General features: G+C 42.3%; 1 protein-coding gene across 1 annotated transcript in view; it reads right to left on the bottom strand.

Moving 5' to 3' along the window:
- Positions 1–1,787: 1,787 nt before the first annotated feature.
- Positions 1,788–19,520, bottom strand: part of SAMD12 (sterile alpha motif domain containing 12) — a 177,037-nt gene continuing 159,304 nt past the window's right edge. Inside the window, exon 4 of the mRNA XM_088022882.1 lies at positions 1,788–1,993. Coding sequence (XP_087879008.1) covers positions 1,788–1,993 — 206 coding nt within the window. The remainder of the gene's footprint in view (positions 1,994–19,520) is intronic.

Below are 19,520 nucleotides of genomic sequence, written 5' to 3'. Positions count from 1 at the left end.
ATATTATGCATCTAGGGCAATGAAAGCTGTAGAAAATGATTTTGCAAAGCAAACACACTGCAGGCTGACAGTAGCAGAGGGGAAAAAAAGAGTCTAAGGCACACGAGATGAGTTTAGGTCTCATTTTCTATATATCATCATCAGAAAACAAAAGAGCAGAGAAAACCTCAAGACACGAACCAGAACCTGCAGAATGATGCACATGATTGAAGCTTAAAAAATGTGCATGTATTTTCTGATTATAACCATAATACAGATTTAAATGAGAAAATTTGGAAAATATAAAAAAAATACAAAGAAAACAATTAAAATCACCCACAATCCCACCACCTAGAGAGAACTATTATCAAAACATTGGCACATTCATTGGCATCCCTTTTTCTGTGTACATATAAAAATATGTTCTTTTTAAGAAATTTGATTCATACTATAAATAAAAATTTTTACATGGTCTTTCCCCCCCACCTCCACTTCCTATTTATTTCTTGAGTACTTCCCCATGTTGTCATATATTCCTTGAAGATTTAATTTTAATGACTGCATTATATTGTATCTTACGAATTTAAACACAATTATTTCTTTCCATATTGCTGAACCTTTAGGTTGTTCATAATTTTTCAGTTTTATAAATAGCACTAGGATGAACTTTCTTATAATAAATCTTTGAATCTCTATTTACTTCTTCAAAGAAAATAAAAAGTATATCAGTATGTCAGATTCAAATTTAAATCACTCAGTGTATTTGTACCTATAAATTTATCACTGGAAGCCTCTGGAGACAAATGCAAATAATGCATATCAAATAAACACACTATTTTCATATCACTCAAAGTCTGTACTCATCCTTCTAGAGCAGTCATCTTTAGTCAGTACATCACTTTCTCTAGGCAAATGGTCTATTACTGGGTTATAATCTAAATGCAATAACATGAAACTTGGCTGACCCAGATTTCTCCAGTATCAGTATGCATGCAGTTACAATATTCTACAGATTGAAAAATACCGCAGGCTCTCAAAAATACATATTTTATCATCCTTTCACTTAAAATGGTGTATAATGGACATTAAAATAAAATAAATAAAGGATTATAGCCAGTGGAGGTTGATAGCAACCAAATCTTATGTAGACAGATGAGTTACATATAGGGCAACTTAAAGTTTTCTTCAAATTCCAGTTTTTTTCAGTCATTTCCTGTCATAGGTCTAACATATCGAATTTATTAATGATTTTTGTTTAGAGTTATATGGGCATAATATTCCGAGCTTAAATTCTTTACAGTCTATTTTTAAAAAACGATTCTATTTTCAGGATGCTAAATAGCATTCTCAAAAATCTCCCAAGAGTGTATGTGTTCATATGCATATATATATACAGACACCTTTAAAATATTTTTTTCCCACTAGTCAGTGAAAGGCAAAGTAAAACGAAACATGACAAAAATCCCACTTGTGTCATGATCGTATGAACTATGCAGTCATGCAAATTCCGAGGCCCCCTCAGAATTGGTAGTCAGACTGAGAGAGCTTGGGCCGCACTGTACAACTCTAGGGGTGCAACTGTATCCATATCTCTGGGGTCCTATACAACTCTATGCGATGTCCGTGAAATTAGGTCATCAGATAATTCCATCTGCTCATCCATTACTTATTTGTGCATCCTTCCCCCAGTGACCTCTGAAAAAGAGAAGTTTTAGGAGGGAAGTGGCCTCTAAATCTATATGCCTTTTTTTTTAAATAAAAGAAATTCTGCAAAAACACAGTAATAGTTTCTCCCTGGATCCCCTCTGTCATGATGGTAAGGGTTTCTTTCCAACCTCCCCTTCCATCCACCCACTAGGCAGCAGCAGGATACCTTGTGTGAGTAACTGTAGGTTTCTGACTTCTTCGCGAACCTTCAGCTGGAGCACCTGTTGTAAGATATGCTGCCGGAGGTTCTCCTGTGCAATCCCCATCCGCTCAAGCTTTTTGTCCGTCAGTCTCAGCAGGGCTCGCCCTGCAGGGTTTCAAGAAATAAAAGAAAAAGCAAATGAACAATGGCTGGAGAGGATTTCCATCTTCATTTTTGGCTAATCCTCCCAGAACAGTAGTTTCCTTCTAAACAGACGCTTTAGGAGAGGGGGTCCTCAGTTATTCTTACTGACAAGAATTGATCATTTGGATAAGGCAAATGCACACATTTAGAAAAGAAACCCTCTTTTTATCTAATTTTGGCCATCCTCCACTGAAAACACACAGAGTCAAATAGAATAGCAGAATTTTAACCTGGGTATTTTGGACCCAGATTGCAGGTTTCCATAGAAACAATGCACTTTGGCGGGCGATGGGTCCTGAGGCTGGCCCGTAGGAACTCATGCACGGACAGCCTAGCGGGAGACCGGAATGTGGTAGCTGTGCTTAGAGAGAAACTTACCAATGCCTAAGCCAGGTTACAATAACGTTTCTGTGAAACATGCATGTAAAGTTCCTGTTGTCACCTGCAGGCATTTGCCTGTTGCCCCCCTAGTGGTGTGCTAGACATCCATTTCCAGCTGGTGGGAGCTAAACCTTGATCCCAATCTCTCGCCTCAGGCAAGGGCTGCAGCAGCACTGTGGATGAGGGGAGCAGGCTGAGGGAGGGCATCTAAAGATTGCCAAACAAGGTGGCTCTGGGAGTGAGTACCTGTGGTGTGCAGACACCCTGGGCCCCAGGCCAGCCTGGCATGGCTTCTTTTTCTCCAGGATGTCTGCATGATTCCCTTCCTACTGTAGTTTCCATCAAATTCCCAAATTCTCTCCCACTCGGTGCTTGCCCTAAAAGAAACCGACTTCCATTGTGAGGGCTTAGCACGAGAAATAAAGAGCATGATTGTGATTAAACGCTGTAGCACCACCCTGTTCTCTCCCAGACCCTATCACCATGTAGAGCTTTCTCATTTCAACTGATGTAGAGTCAACTATGTGTGATCAATGGTATATCTTTGGGTAGATTATCACATATACTTCAGAAAGTAAATCTTCTACTTCCTCAAAACAGACACCCACCCACCAGCCAGGAGATGGGGTTTAATGGACATTTTCATCAGAGATATAGGGAAGTGTATGAGGCCTGTGAATAGAGACAGGCAAATAGAAAGAATCAGGTAGGAGCGATCTGTGTTGTTTGCTCTTCTCTTTTACCTCCCATTAACCCTTGCTAAATGCATCAGCTGGGATAAGTGACGTAACATGTTACAGTAACAAATGATCCCCAAATATGGGGGTGGCTACAATAAGGTTTATTTCCTGTGTCCTGTACACACCAAATGCCAGTCCATCCACCTTGAACATTGCTGATTATTGTACCGAAGGAAAAAGAGAAGGGGTTAAAAGGTCTCATGGCATCATAGCCTAGAGGTCATTTAAAAATCATTGGCCAGAACTAATCACATGAACCTTCCCGCCCACACAGCGTTCACCTATGAATTGTGCATCCAGTGGGGGGAGGGGGAGAGAAATATTTGACAGGCAGCACTGATAAGAACTACACCAATACAGACTTGGCTTGGGACCAGGGTCTGGCAAGGAAGTGAGTGCAGTGAGCTGTGGTGGTCTGAAGCTTCAGCAAAAGCTCCAATCTGGAAGAGGAAGAGGAGGCAGGGAAAAGGAATCCTAGATGGCCATAGCTGACAACACCGGGCAGATTGTGGTGGCCTTGAGAAAGGAAGGAAAGAAGATACAGAGACTCCAAGTAGTTCTGGTTGTCTCCTGTGATGGACAGAATGACATCCTCCCCTCCAAAGATGCCCATGTCCTCTTCTCTGAGACCGGTGAATGTGTTACCTTACATGACAAAAGGGACTTCGCAGGTGTAATTATGTGAAGGGCCTTAAGATGGGAGAGTACCTGGCATTATCCAGGTGGGTCTAATCTAATCACACAGGGATCTATAAGGGAAAGAGGCAGGAGAGCCACAGAGAGAGATGGGACAACGGAAGCAGAGGTGAGAGTGAGGTGGCCACAGGCCAAGGAATTCAGGCTTCTAGAAGCTGGAAAAGAGAAGGACACAGATTCTCTCTCCTACTCTCCCATCTGGAAGCATCTCTGCCAACACCTTGATTTTCCATAAGACCCATTTTGGACTTCTGATCTCTACAACTATAACGCAGTAAATTTGTGTGGTTTTATGCCTCTGAGTATGTGATCATCTGTTACAGCAGCAATTGACCTTTTGATTGAAATTTAACATACTTTTAAAAAATCATCTGATGGCTTTAGATTCCCTTTCCTAATTTCTGGGCAGTGGCACCTCAAAGGTAGAGAGTTAAGGAGTGGTGAACCTGAGTTCCAGGCCAGGACAGCCCTGCCTTCAAATGCTCTCCTCACCGTCAGACCTTGGTCCTGAAGTTTCATTCAGGAAATAAAGAATGGGATTTGGTACCCTTTATGTGGATAATCCACTTCCAAATAAGACATCCAGCTCTTCATACATGCTCTCAACTTACAACTACTACATAAAAAGCTCCCTGAAGTTCAGATGATCTAAATCCCTCTCAACACCAAAATATAGATCACCCATCCTCCTTTCTGTTCCCCATTAATTGAGCTATGGTTTCATAAGCTGTGCCATTTGGGAGCCGGTACTGCTGAGGCTCTGGGAAGACACACGGGAGCTGGGTCATGGTAGGTCGGCTGGTCTGTCTCTAGAGTACAGTGCTCATAAGTCAAGATGAGGATTTTGTTCCAGTGTGCATGGCTCAGCTCCTGTTTGGTGGTCCCCTGAGAACCTCTAGCCTCAGCCTTTCCATTAATGTACCTGACTGGTCAAAATGTGGATCAATAAGCCCTATTAGAATGTTATTCCCTACTTGGGTGGGTTAAGCTTTAGCTCTGAAAATGTAAGTTACAAAATTCTATTAGTTGTAAAATCTGTGCATTTTAGACTATGTGGGGCAAACAACTGTGCTTATCAAACATTTCACATGCTAAATTCAGCTCTTCAAACTATTATTATCCAAATCCTGAGAAAATAGATATTATTTCCATTTTGTAGAAAGGAAAATTGAGAAGTTGAAAAATATTCAAAACAGGAGAGCCTTGCCTAATTCTTCCTACTCTATCTTCAGTTGTGCTTTATCTTCCTTGGGAGGAAAATGAAGGGCTCAGACTACAAGGAGAGAGATTATGGGGAAATTGTATAGAACTTCCTGAAAAAACAACCTCTAGAAAAGATCATAATCTGCATGCACACTGAAGATGGTAGGAACAAAATCTGATTCACTGTCTTCCTTGGATGGTTTCTACAGAGCCACCCAGGTCCGTGCCTCAGAAAAATCTGCTCAATAATTAGATCATTCCCAGCAGCAAATGTCCCATTACTCTCCTGTCCCACCACCTACTGCTGACCACAAAATAGTGTCCAAATAAGGGTGGTGATGCTTTTGATGCTGGTGTTGGGGAAGTGATAAGTAGTCAATCATCAATCACATTTTTTTTTTTTTGCAATTTATGTTGTCACTTTTTGTTGTTTAGCATAAAAATCCAATTGTTAATTCAACAAACACTTATTGAGCACCTACTGTGTCCCTGACACTTTGTTATTCACCTGGAGTATGATGATGAACAGGACAGATGGGGTCAATCTTGGTGCCTTCAGAATGGCAAGGCAGGCAGCTAATGATAAACGTTGACAGGCATGTGATGTGTGCTAAGAAAGGGCAAACACAGATCACAGAACTGCGTGACCTAACCTAGTCTGGGTACCAGGAAACTGTCACTGAGTAAAGAACATTTAACCTAGGACTTCAGGAGTAACAGGTAGTCAGACCAAGACCACTGGATAAAGCAAAGATTTTTTTGAAAGTCCAGCAACGACGTGGATGAAGAGGGAGACCACTACTGCAGACAGAGACCAGAGGCACACTGTGATGGCTTCTGCATTCCCTGCCTTTTCTCCAGAGGGGGCCTTGGGCACCTTGCTCTGCACTCAGCGGTCCTCATAGGGTGGAATCCAGAAGAGAAAAATCAATTCAGTCTCAGAAGAGGCGCACCAACTAAGTATTCCTGATACTCCAATCTGGTTATAAATGGTATTTAGCTAATCCAGGTTGATCGGCCTTCACAGACTCACAGATTCTTAGAGTTGGAAGGAGCTTCAAGTCCTCCACATTGATCATATGCTGACCTTTGACTCTTTATCAAGCACGTATTGAGCACCACTGTATGCCCGACACCATTCTGGGTACTGAGGCTCTGGAGAGGAGTCGTCTTTTCTGTCTTCATAGAGCTTACCAATTAGTGCCAGAGACGGATAATTTACAAATGAACTGGTACGCAGTGGCAGACAGGGACCCCTACCGGAAGGATGGCATTTTGTAGTTTGGGTGGTGAGGGAAGGCCTCCTTCCACAGGTGACCCCGGAACATCCAGAAATGTCAAAGTAATGAGTGGAATGGCAGGAAGGCCAGTGTCACGAGGGCCAAGGAGACAAGAGAATGATAAGAAAGGAGGTCTGATCATACAGGGCCTGCTAGGCCTCAGTGAGGACTTTGGATTTTATTCTGAACATGGGAAATTTTAGGCAAGGGATGATGTGGGTGTGATCTTATGTATTAAAAGACTCCCTCTTGTCCCTGTGTGAACGGACTGAGGGTGTGGAGGTGAGGAGCAGTGGGAGGAGCCAGCACAGGGCCACGGTAGTCAAAGCAGGAGGGGCTGGTGCCTCGGGTGTGGGTGGAGGGGAAGAAGTTGTAAGAAGGAGAATTCTGAATTGTGATACCTAGAAGTGAGGGGTGAAAAAAAGGCATACCTCAGAGATGATCAGGTTTTTCAACCAGAGCCACCAAGGGTCGGGGGCACCATTTCAGTGTAGGAAGCTGAGTCCCCACTCTGAGTGAGGGTGGGTTGGAGGCACAGGAAATCATGGTAGTGGGAGTGCTATTTTTTTCTCTTGAGGTCACTTGGGATACAGAGAAGTAATGGAAAGAACAGAACTAAACAAAGGAGGATTCAAATATTCTTCCTTCTTCCCCATAGTGCTTTTAGTTCTTCAACATTCTTCTCAAATCCCAAAGCTCTGAGCTGACTGGGGTAAGGGGAGCACGGGGGAGACATCCTGGTAGAATTTAGGGAAATACGAGGGACCAGTAATGACCCAAGCTCTGTACTGCTTCGTCCCCAACAACGGTCCTCAGTGCTAAAGATGCTTTCTCAGGACCCTCTGCAGAAGCTCAAGCCAGGGAATAGGCAATGAGAAAGTTTGCCCAGCAGAAACACGGGTCTGATGCTCTGCTAACGGGCCTGGAAAATTAGTACTTTGCTGCAATATAAGCTTGAGCATAGACATAAAAGCTTTATCAAGTGTGATCCACCACAATGTGGCATAAGAATCAGTATCTGTCCTGTCAGCTTCCCTGCTGTCAGTCCCTACGCTTGCATGTAATGCTCAAATATTTATTGAATGAAAACACTTAGTGCTACTAAATGAATGTTCTCTTCTTTACTCACATACTGATGATCTCAAGGTCATTAACTGACTGTTTTTCCTGATGTAAGAGACTTGGCTGGAAACCGACTCCCAGGACGAGGAGAAACTGAAAATAGCAGAGGGCGGAGGCTGTATTGTGTTGGTGGCGACCGCAGATGCCAAGTTGAAAGGAACAGAGAACTTGACGCTAAATGAGTACTTTGCCTTCCTGCAGGTTTCAAGAAAGACAAGTGTCTCGTTCTTCTTTTGAACAGGCACCAAGTGAGACTGCAAGGCTCGATGGGCAGACGGGCAGCAAGAACGCACGAGGGGCTCTGGACACAGAGGGCCATGTATTCGTTTCCTACAGTTGTGGTGACAAACGGCAAACACGGGGACTTAAAACAACAGAAATGTATTCCACATACTTCTGGAAGCCTGAAGTCCAACAGCAGTTTCCCTGGGCTGAAATCAAGGTGTGGGCAGGGTCACACTCCCCCCAGAAGCTGAAGGGGAGAATCCGTTCCCGCACCTTGCTGCTTCTGCTGGCTGCCTGCATTCGCTTGCTGGCGGCCGTGCCACTCCGATCTGCGTATCCTTGTTTGACCTCCTCTACTTCTCTCCTGTGTGTGTACTCTCACTCTGCCTCTCTCTTGGAAGCACACTTGTGATGTGTTGTAGGGCCCGCTGAAATAATCCTGGATAATGGCTTCCTCACGGACCACATCTTTGAAGACCCTTCTTCCTTATAAGGTAAGCATCCACCAGTTCCTATCTCTGGGTGGCCATCATGCAGTCTGCTCCAAGCTGGAAGGAATCTTGGAGATTTCAGAGTCTGGCACAGGATCCGTCGTCGTGTTCCACATAGAGAAGTGAGGCCCAGCGAGGGGGAGCTGATTAAAGCCACACAGGAAAAGGGGGGGAAGACTTAGGTCTAGACATGCATTTCTGACCTTCAGGCCCAATCTGGGCTTTGGTCTCCAGTTCAGATGTTCCCTAGCTTCTGCTCAGAGAATTGTAACAGAAGCCCTGTCACAGCTTCTCAAGATGCGTGACTGTATGCCATAAGGCACAAGGGGAAATTTCTGGGTAAGCTTGGCAGGGGTGCAAGGGATGTGGCTTCAGGCCCTACCCTACTGGGAAGTCTCAGTGTCACTATAATGGTTGGGGACTGCCATTCTTCCCAAAGAAGAGACTGGAACACAGGGCTCTTTTTTGCTAGAAACAGAGGTCACTTACAGTTCCCCCATGAAAGAGCCATTTGTACCCAGGGCTAGCTCCAAACCTGCTCTCAGGTAAAGGCCTGTGTCATGCACCAGGTAGATGTTCCTGGATCTACCGCACTCTTGGCTGGTCAAGAGCAACAGGCTGATGAGTGCCAAACATACAGCCAGTGTCCCTGACCCTTGTATCTCCATCTCCTCATCATTCCAAAGTTGGATTATCTGGAGCAAATAGGGAGAGAGGTAGAATGGCAAAAGCTAAAAGGTTTAGATAAATGCCCAGGAAAGCATACGTGAGGTCTTAGCTTTCTCATCTCTGCAATGGGGATGAAAATGACACTATTTTATAGGGTGACTGAGGATCAATTGACATAAAACATACACATGCCCTTTGCAAACTGAAACCACTAAGATCATGCAATATGGGTCCTATAGTTCTTTGGTTGGCTGAGAATGCTTTCTCCTCCTCATAGCAATGATCATGATAGCAAACATTTATTGAACAGTCACTGGGTTAAGCATTGGAGAGTTTGACATGGATAACCTTACTTTCACCAATTCTCTGAAGATACTATAATCTATACCTGATTAAGAGTGACTATACTCAATGAAGGTCATATAGCCACTAAGCTGCAGAGCTGGGATACCAATATACATCAAGGCCATGCTCTTAATCACCCCCTAAACTGCTGCCCAATAATTCTTCAAATAGACCTTATGTGTCCCCAAGCCCAGGTCTGCTGATTCTTGTGTAGGGAGCACCCACAGGGCCAGTGAGAGGTTGAGGATCAGAGAAAGGTCATCATATCTGATGACGTAAAGGCAAGCAGTGCAAACACTGGCATAACTTCACAATACTCAAGGCTGTGATGGCCTTCGTTCTTTGGTCTTTACTCAGTAGAGTATCACAGGGGACTGAGTAGTCTTTGAGAGCAGCCATTAAACAGATTCATCCTCTCCCTCATACAGATTATCTATGTCTGTACCATGAACAGAATAGACCAGTAGGAGCTAGGAAGAGAAAGATAGGATGATTTCCCTGCCAGAGGGACAAGCACAGGTTCTTTGAGAGCCCACAGGAGGGGCACCTAACTTAGCTGGGGTCCTTGAACAACAGTAACAAAAAAAGCCAAGGTGGTGAGGAGGAGGGAGAAGGGCATTCAAGGCACAGGGAACAGCACAGGCTAAGACAGGGATCTGAGAACCAAAAGGTGCATTTAGGGAACTCCAAGAAACTTGTGTGTGAAGCATGAGGCAGCAAGCACATCACGCAGGGTCATGCCATTTCATGATATTCTACCCTATAGCGGAGTCAGTCTTACTCTTTCTTTCTCTGTCCACCCCAAAGTACCACATAGGAAACACTAAGGGATGATGTGCACAGTTGCAAAACACTCCCATTTACAGGACTAATATTATGAATACCTTATTTTTGCCAACATTGTATCCCTGCTCATTTCTGGTAAAAGAATCTCTCTTGACTTTTGGGAGCTGGTTCTCCTCACCCAATGGGCCTTTTAATAATAATTAAAAAAAAATCCCCATGGTACCTTTTACTTCTGAAGTACCATATAATGTTCTTGCTTATGTTTATTTTTCATTTTCTGATTCCCTTCCACCTCCTCCCATAATGAAAGATCCACAACAGCAGGGTTTCATGGATGTTTCCAGCACCTAGCTGGAGCCTAACTCAAAGTAGGCACTAAATATGTATTGGTTAGGGGTGCCTGGGTGGCTCGGTCAGTTTAGCGTCCGACTCTTGGTTTTGTCTCAGCTTATGATCTCATGGGTCATGAGATCGAGTCTTGAATCAAGTCTCTCATGGGGCTCTGCACTCAGCAGGGAGTCTGCCTGAAGAGTCTCTCCTTCTGTCCCCTCACACCATTCATGAACGTGCACGTGTGCTCTCTCAAATGAATAAATTTAAAAAATAAATATTGGTTAAATTAATGCTGGGTGTTCATTAGAATTCATTAGAATTGCTAAAATTTGCTAGAATTGCCATGGTTTCTAAGAGAGAAGTTCTCTTTCTCAGATCATGTCCCAAGGGACAATATGAACCTAGACTTGCTGTCAGTGGCTATCTTTGCCAACATATGGAGAGAATTTGCTATAGAATTAAGCCAACAGAGGGAGCAGAGCTGAGGGAAAAAGAAAAAATGGGCAGTGAGGAAGGAAGATAACAATAAGGGATTTCTTGAATACAGCCCTGCCTGAAGTCAGGTACCCCTGGGTTTTTCATTTATGTAATGCAATATTGGGGTGGGACAGTTAGCAAGCTGAGCTCATTTACACCATTTGCTTCCAAGGGAATCGTGACTTACAGGTCCAAGCTCATGTGTGATGCTTGGTTGAGGCACTGCACTGTCTCTTTTATTCCTATTTTCAAGAAAGCCCATCATGGTGTATATAAGAATGATATGAACCTATCCTATAATAATTGGCTTTCAAAAAGTTAATCACTGGCAAATTTTGGTATTTCAATTTTTACTCCTTACAAATTGTTTGGAATACGCCTTAAATCTGACTGCATATTTCTATTTAATGCACCTGGGGCAAATCCTTATCCAATTTATGACTGGAGGTCGCAAACTCAAATGTTGTCAAATGTGTAAAGAGAACCACTCTAAGGGACAAAGAGAGTAGGTGGACCACAGTAGACTGGGCAGTTTGGTCTTTTAATTTTCTAAAATGAGCAATTCCAACCCATTTTTGCAATGCTAGAACATAGGCTGAGTGTTGCTACTTCTACTATTTTTAAGTTAAGAACAACTGAAAATCCAGAAGTTTTATGAAGCCTCCCAATTTAAAATTTGCCTGTTTTTTTCCGTACTATGAGAGCCAAACAATTCATGTATATGGGTCCTATTTGGCTCACAAGTTGCCACTTGCAACATCTGACTTTTAACCCTCCCTCTCTCTTGTCCCTCCCACTTGCAATGGAAAGTGATTCAGGAACCTCACCTTCAGTGTTTCATCAGACTTTAGGAACAGACTCAAAGTTTGGGTATTCCATTCTCCAGAGACTATTCCAAATTAACAGCTAACCCAGACCAAGGGGAGTTGAAGACTAGTGAACTGGCCCTCTGTTTTTTATAACTTGGATGTGCCTTGAAAATCCATCTTCTTAAGTAACCCCTCCTCCAGTGCTTGATTTCCTAAAGGTGACTGTGAACCACCAATACCAGAGCTAACAAGGACTCTGAGGTCAGCAAACCTATTTTCTCATTTGCTGGCAAGAATGTGTGCAAAACCTTCCAAGACCAATAAATCTCTTCTCACTTCTACCTGAGAGCACAGCCCACTGCCAAGACTGGTCACTCACTTGGTTACATGAAGAATGATTAGCCACTAATTGAAGGCTAAGAGAAGGATTCATGGACATTTGTACTGTAGTTACGGTAAGTAATTTACCATACTGATGGGAACTGGACACGTTGTTTTGTTGTTGTTTTTAACCAGTCTGGGGTAAAGAGACCGTTTTAGACAATCTAGTTTTTTTTTTAATTTAACTTTATTTAAATTCGATTAATTAACATATTGTATATTAATAGTTCCAGAGGTAGATTTCAGGTGTAACACCCAGCGCTCATTACATCATGTGCCCTCCTTAATGCCCATCACCCAATTAACCCATCCTCCTAACCCCCTCCTGACAATCTAGTTTTTTGGTTGAGTATATTCAGGTGATGATGTTAATAGGAAGAAACTGGAATAATGTTATATCCCATCTGAAATATAAATTCAGAAAGAAATTATGACGCTTTTCAAACAGGGTGAAAATGTGGCCTTGCATGATTCTTTAGCCCTCCAAGAAGGAATACACACCTTCCAAACAGTAAATTAAAGGTTAAAGCCTTTTATGTTGTTGGTAGTACATAGAGTTACCAAATCCCCTCCAAAAATTAATTTAAGAAACCCCTAAAACATTTTGTTTGGGGATTGTTTTAGTCCCTTGGAAGATTCAGTAATTACTTCCCTTGTACCTCAGAGCAGATTTTTCAAGCAAAGAAATCTAGTACCAACATAATAGAGACGAGAGCTGAAGATTTATGGTATCATAAACAACCTTCAAGGTCTTTTCTGTTTTTGATAGGTAGACTGAACCTCTTGGTATGTTTGCCTTTATTTATTAGCATTTGTATGCATTGTTTTGGGATTCTCTGTTAATTGAGTGTCACTAGGTGAGCAACCCACCGTGCATTAGGTATCTTTTTAAAATTAATTGCCAAGAAGCATGTGAGATGTCTATTGACAAGTGTCCTCCCAGCCCTTGATATTCTGCTCATGGCCATAACAGCCAAGCATGTAGAATGTTCCTATGCTGGAAACAGGCACTAGGCATGCTGGCTTCTTCACGTGAATTAATTTAAACTAGTGACTCATAGTCAAAGTAATGCTTAAAGAAAAGTTTTAAAGCTACTTTGACTCTTTCTTCCTGATGCTTAGGGATTTGTTTTTTCTTAAACTTTTAAATGCTTAACTTTATTAGCATCAGGAATTTTTTTTTTTTTTTTTTTTTTTAGTAGAAAAATTAACAAGTGAGTACTCTCCCTGGTCCAGATACATTCAACAGAAGACATGGAGACAGTACTTCTGCCTTCAGGGAGATGAAAATTATCTGTGATGTAAGATCAGCAAACATTAAAGAGCCTTAAAGCAATTATGTGATAAAACCTGGAGCAATGACCATGAGGATCATAAGATCTTGAAAGTCAGGGTTGGATTAACCAGTTATTAGCTACCTGGTTATTGCTCTGTGATGATTCACCGTTTTAGGCTTCAGTTTCTTAACTGGTAAACTGGGGATGATGTGATACCCTCTCCTATGTTGTCCTGATTAAGTACTCAAGAAAGTAAGCAAATAGAAAATACTGTTGCCACTTTTAGAAAGAAAGGTAAGGAGCTCACTCCAAAACTGATGGGGTTCCCTGAAAGGATGGGACCCTAATGGTAGAGCAAGAATCCTTTATCAGGAATGAGGGGTAACAAGCAAAAGGAAATTCTACTTATGACATGCGAAGTTTCAAAAGCTATCAACAAGATATGCAAGTAGAGTGGAACTCATCTGCTTAGTCTATTTTGGTAGTATTGACATTCAAGGCTGGATAATTCTTTGTTGCTAGGGGTATGGGGTGTCCTGTGCATTGTAGGATGTTTTGCAGAGTCTCTGGCTTCTTCTACTTGCTAGATGCCAGTAAGCACCTGCTCCCAGCTGTGCCAATCAAAAATGCCTTGAGAGTTCTGGCAAATGTCTGCTGGAGGGCAAAATCCCCTTGGTTGAGAACAATTTATCTGGATGTTTGCTTCCAATGGATTCTCAGAATGCTAATCTCCAGGAGACAGACTAATTCTCAGCATTGACGGTTCATGGAACTCAGGTGGCTGAGAAGGCAAACCAACCCAAAACTTACTTTTGGGAAGAGCACCTACTGTGTGTCAGATTTTTTTCCATTCATTTTTCCATTTAATCCACAAAGCACCCTGGAAAGCATTCTTAACTTCATTTTAAAGATGAGGAAACTAAACTTCATGGAGGTAAAACACCATAGCCCTTCAAATGAGGTATGACTTAAGGGGCCTCATTAGTAATAAAAGTTGACTGAAGTTTCCTTGTTTGATAAGTAACCAAAATTTGAGGGAACCGACACCATAAAATTGATACTGTTTGGCAGTGCTTCAATGCTGAAGAAACAATAAAAATACACATCTACATAATGGTCTCTTTTGTACTCCAAAAGGGAGTAAAACTAAGCTAACCAAGCTTGAAGTCCAAAATTTGAGGTCAACAGGTTACATCACTAAAGGTTGTGTGATGTTAAGACAAGCAACATGAACAGATTCTGTGTCGTGTTTATCCATGTCTCCATACATGCTTCTCCTTCTAATGCCTTCTCTCCCTTCTTGTCTGATGGGCTTCAAGGACTGGCTCAGGTCTTTCTCAGGAAGTGCCCCCCTGGCTCCCCTTGCAAACTTACCTTTGCAACAGGTAAAATATAAGGTGCTAAGTGCTACAGTAAGGGTCTCTACTTCTCTACTTAAAGGTCCTTAAAGCAAAAGTATATCTTTTCATTTACATAGTGCCAACATCCAAGAAACTGCACAATAAACTACTGAAGTAATATTTGGACAGTGTCACAATAAAGTCTGTCAAAGGAAACCCAAGTTAGAGAATGTGGCAGACCATAAGGATAACAGTCCCATGTTGCCTTGTCACATACATTTGAACTAACCGGCTTTACCATGTCTGTAATGTCAATACCTTGACTTTGCAAAAAGATCTGCAGGCTTGCAAGAGCCATCTAACAGTCCAGGTTGGTGATGGTGCTAAGGATTGTAGGACTTGAGACAAAATGGATAACAGTTTTTTTCTCTTATTCTTTCATCTCAGAGATTATAACGCTAGAGCAGGAAGAAGATGGGAAGAACAGAATGAGAAAAGGGAGGGAATTCATGCTATGATGAGTTTGATCACTCCTGTAGAGTGGCAGCACAAGGGCAAGGGGTACTGGGTGCCCCCGACAGCATGGACAAATGGCTTTATGATGATTATGGGCATAACCCATGGAGTCAGATGCTTGGGTGCGAATCACATCTCTACCACTTACAGGACACCCTACCGTAAGCAAATTACTTAACCTGATTTAAGTGTTCATTTTTCCATCTTAACAGAGTATGATAAAGTACCTCTGTCACAGAAATATTTATAAAGAATAAATGAGATGATACACAAAAGCACTTAGCACAGTGCCTGACACATAAGCAGCTTTCAATAGAAGTTAGCAATGGATGATGATGATGATCAGTCCTAAAACTGAGAAGTAGCCACAGGTGAGCCTATGATCAGCAGTGTGGCTTTGTTCCCACAGGTGTAATGTATGGAAACCTCCATGCTAATTACAAACACCAATGCTTAAAAAGCACACCTCTTTACTCACTCTCAACCTCTGCTTAATGCTCAGATCACTTAGCTGCCCTCAATTTCCCTTTTTATAATTCCACTTTATAGGATGTGTGTCTCAGATATTTAAAGTAATTTCAAATTGAATTTTTTTTTTCTAAAAAACCCTAAGTTGCAATGAGACATTTCAAGAATTACTTGGAAAGAAAGCAAAGCAAGGTCAACTTGGGATTTCTCCAAGTGTGCTAGAGCCAGTGTTCTGGGACCAAACGGCCACGTATGAGGGTTCTCCAACCTCAAAAGGTTTCAAATTATCATTGTAACTAACAGTTTGTTCACTGTGGGTACAAATAAAGACATGCTATAATCAATAACGAACTCTTTACAATCAGTTATAAATGATAATCAAAATGGACTCTGAATAAGTTAGAGAAACAGAGGAAGTTGAAGGAAAAAAGTGAGACTCTTTGGTATGATTTTTTTCCTTCTTAGATTTGGTTATAAAATATTTAGTTCATTGTTAGTTCATTCTTCTAGCAATAATGCAGTAATAATGCAGCTAGCATTCTTCTAGCAATAATAACTCATACTTTAATCATGTTAATTTCTGGGGGAAGGGACCTGAACTTGTAGTAGAGTGCTTGGGTTTGAAGCCTGGTGCCTCCATACCGTGGGTGCTATGCACTTGGGACAGCTTATTTAATGCCACTGAGTCACAGTTTTCTCATCTGTAAAATGGGAATAATGATTTTGGTCACTTGGAGTTTTCTATGTGAAAGTTAAATTAGGTAGTACATTTGAAAGTGCCTAGCACAGTATCTGACTCAACACATTTCTTTCAAATTAAACATACAGATTACGCAAAGATTTGCCTTAGGTGGGCTTCTATCATTACCCTTACTATATTATAATACAATCATGAATTTGTTCACATGCCTGTCTTCCCTTCTAAACTCTGGGCTCCTTAATGAAGAGAATGTGGCTTTCATTTAATTAACTCCAGAGCTCAGCAGTTGGTAAGGTTCACTAAAGTGTTGCTAAATGAATGAATGGATTTCTCCTGTGAGAGAGGGAGAGCAATGGTATCATTCCCATTTTATTTTTTTTTAAAGATTTTATTTATTTATTTGAGAGAGAATGAGAGATAGAGAGCACGAGAGGGAAGAGGGTCAGAGGGAGAAGCAGACTCCCCGCTGAGCAGGGAGCCCGATGTGGGACTCGATCCCGGGACTCCAGGATCATGACCTGAGCCGAAGGCAGTCGCTTAACCAACTGAGCCACCCAGGCGCCCATATCATTCCCATTTTAAAGAAAACAGGCCCAGAGAAGTGAAGTGAGTTGCTCAAGATCACACGGCTAGTAATCAGCGGAGCAAACACCGGAACCGAGACACCTGATTCAAATTCATGCTGCCTCTATTTAGAAGAGTTCAGTGTTTATTTAATAAAAAATTAATGATCTTCTAATGTCAGCCATGGGGCTACATGCCGGGTATAAGCTGAGAATCCAGCCCATGTGGTTGCTGTGCTCACAGAGCTGCAGTTTAGTGAGGAAGTATACATTAAAAAAATTAACACCCAAATAAACACTTTCAATAAAGGAAAAAACCCCAAAATGTTCTTCATGAGAGAAACAATGGAAACCCAAGTGAGACTGAGATATGGGGAAAGCAAATGTGAAGGAATCTTCCGGCTAAGAGATGAAGGACGAGAAAGACAGGACTAGAAGAGCAGAAGTGCTCTGTGGCAGAGGAAAAACTATGCAATGTTCTGTGTAGAGTATTCCTTTCAGAGAAGGCAAGAAGGCCAATGAGGTGGGCTTGTAGAAAGGGTGGAGGCCAGCAGCTCGAGATGAAGACAGAGGGGCAGACAAGAGCAAGATCATTCATGGTCTTGGAGGCAAATCGAGGATCTCATTATTTACAAGTGTGATAGGAAGTCAGCACAGTTTCAAGCAGGGCAGTGATATGATACAATTTATATTTTAAAACTCTCTCTGGCTGCCTGTAAAAATAGTCTCAGTTGAGGATCTAAGTGACACCTGGAAGTAGAGAAACTGGTCAGGAGACTGGAGCTTTTGTTGAACCCACAGATGGTGGTTGCTTCTACTAGAAAGGTAATGATGGAAAGATGTGCATTTTGCATGTAGAATCAAAAGGATTTGGTGGTAGATTAGGTATCTGAGGCAGGAGAGAAGGGACTGTTAAGGATGATCCCACTATTTCTGGTTTGGGCAATAAAAGAAAGTGTAGTTGCTGACATAGGGAATATTGAGTGAGCAAATTTAAGGGAAAAGATCAATACCTCTGGTTAGGACATGCAATAAATCTGATCTATGAGATATTCAGTAGAAATGTAAAGTTAGCATGCAGGTGTACACACTGGAGCTCCAAACAAAAGTCAGGTCTGGAGTTGAGCTTGGAGCCGCCATCATAGAGTTGACATGCAAACCCACAAAGAGAAAGGAAGCATGAACAGGAGATTGACCCTAAGACTGATCTTTTGAGGAACTCTAGTACTGAGGTAAATCAGTGAGATAAGCCAATGGGGACACTGCTAAGGAATGGCTGGAGATATGGAACGAAATGTGGGAGCATGAGGTGTCAGGAGGAGGGTAGTTCAAGAAAGAGAAGGTGCCATTTGTGCTGAATGCTGAGTAGACTGGCAAAGTGTACTCACTAGAACATACCATGGAATCTAAGGTCCTTGATGCATAGCGACCCTGGGTGTACATACTGTGTGAAAAGTGAAGGGACTAACACTTCAGGATACTCAACAACTTTTCTCCCAGGTTACATAGCTTTTGTTTGACCCAAAAGACAAAGGTAAAGGAATTGCACGGAATGGATCCATAAAACTTTGACATCATCATTATCAATAATAAAAACATCATTATCAATAGTTTATTGGACAATGATGATGGGCTGGGTGTAAATGAATAATTTCTCATTCTTCAGTTTATTCTTTGGGACAGCCCTTTGGACAGGTTCCATTATTATCCCCATTTTTAAAAGGAGGAAAACGGTGCTCAACAATTTAAATACCTATGATCACATGGATAGCAAGGGACAGAACTTTGAATTATTTTTCAATTCCAAAACTCATCTTCTCCTCCCATTATGTAGCCTGGCCTTTCTCTGCATATGAACGGAGCTTTTGAAAAAGAAGGGAATTGAACAAAAATATGTCTAGCTCTCATTAGAGGGCCTGTTGCATAGTAGGCCATCAATAAATGGCTGGTGGAAGGGTGGGAGAGAAGGAAAACAGTGAAGGAGAGAGACCAGGGAAGAGCAGAGACCAGATAACTTAGACCAAATCAATGCTGTTCTGACTGGTACAGACCTTGTGCTGTGCCACTCAGATCTCCCTTAAGAACTAAGGAACTTCCCAGCTGCTGGAAGACAGTGTTGCCTGGTGTCCCCTCTCAGCTGTTGACCCTTCTTTCCACCTGGGCTACAAAAAGCTAACTTGCCCAAGGTCATGCCCCTCTTCCTGATAGCAGCCTGCATCCAATGCCGGTGGACAGGGGTGGAGGGAGAAGGTATAGAGATCCAGGCCCCCAAGGTGACCCAGCCCTAGCTTGGGACAACCCCAAAGGTCAATCCCAGCTCCAGGGCTAGGGTTGACCATGGTCTTACCGTGACTGAATCACAGCCCGACACCTCCCCCGCAGTCCAGTCCTGTTTCTTTCACTTCTTCCATAGTTTTTGAACCTGGGGACACCACCCAATACACTCCCAACATGCAGATTTCCTCTGAGCATGCCGTCTGGGGAACTGCAACCCTGACAGGGTTTCATTGGGCAAAGGGGTACCTGATCGATTCTCTGACATAAACATTACGTGTTGCCTGTGGGGATTTTCAAACAGCCTGGGTGGCTGCACTGTACCATCCAGCATGCTTCGAGGTCACCTACCTCCATTGTTAGTAGGTGTGTGTGCAGGGAATGAAAATGAATTTTTAATAGTGGCCTCTGC

The sequence above is a fragment of the Eumetopias jubatus genome, unplaced genomic scaffold (assembly GCF_037043125.1).
Source record: "Eumetopias jubatus isolate StellerSeaLion01/CBP00866 unplaced genomic scaffold, mEumJub1_p1.0 scaffold_4, whole genome shotgun sequence".
Taxonomy (NCBI): Eukaryota; Metazoa; Chordata; class Mammalia; order Carnivora; family Otariidae; genus Eumetopias; species Eumetopias jubatus.
This window is presented reverse-complemented; position numbering and strand designations above follow the sequence as displayed.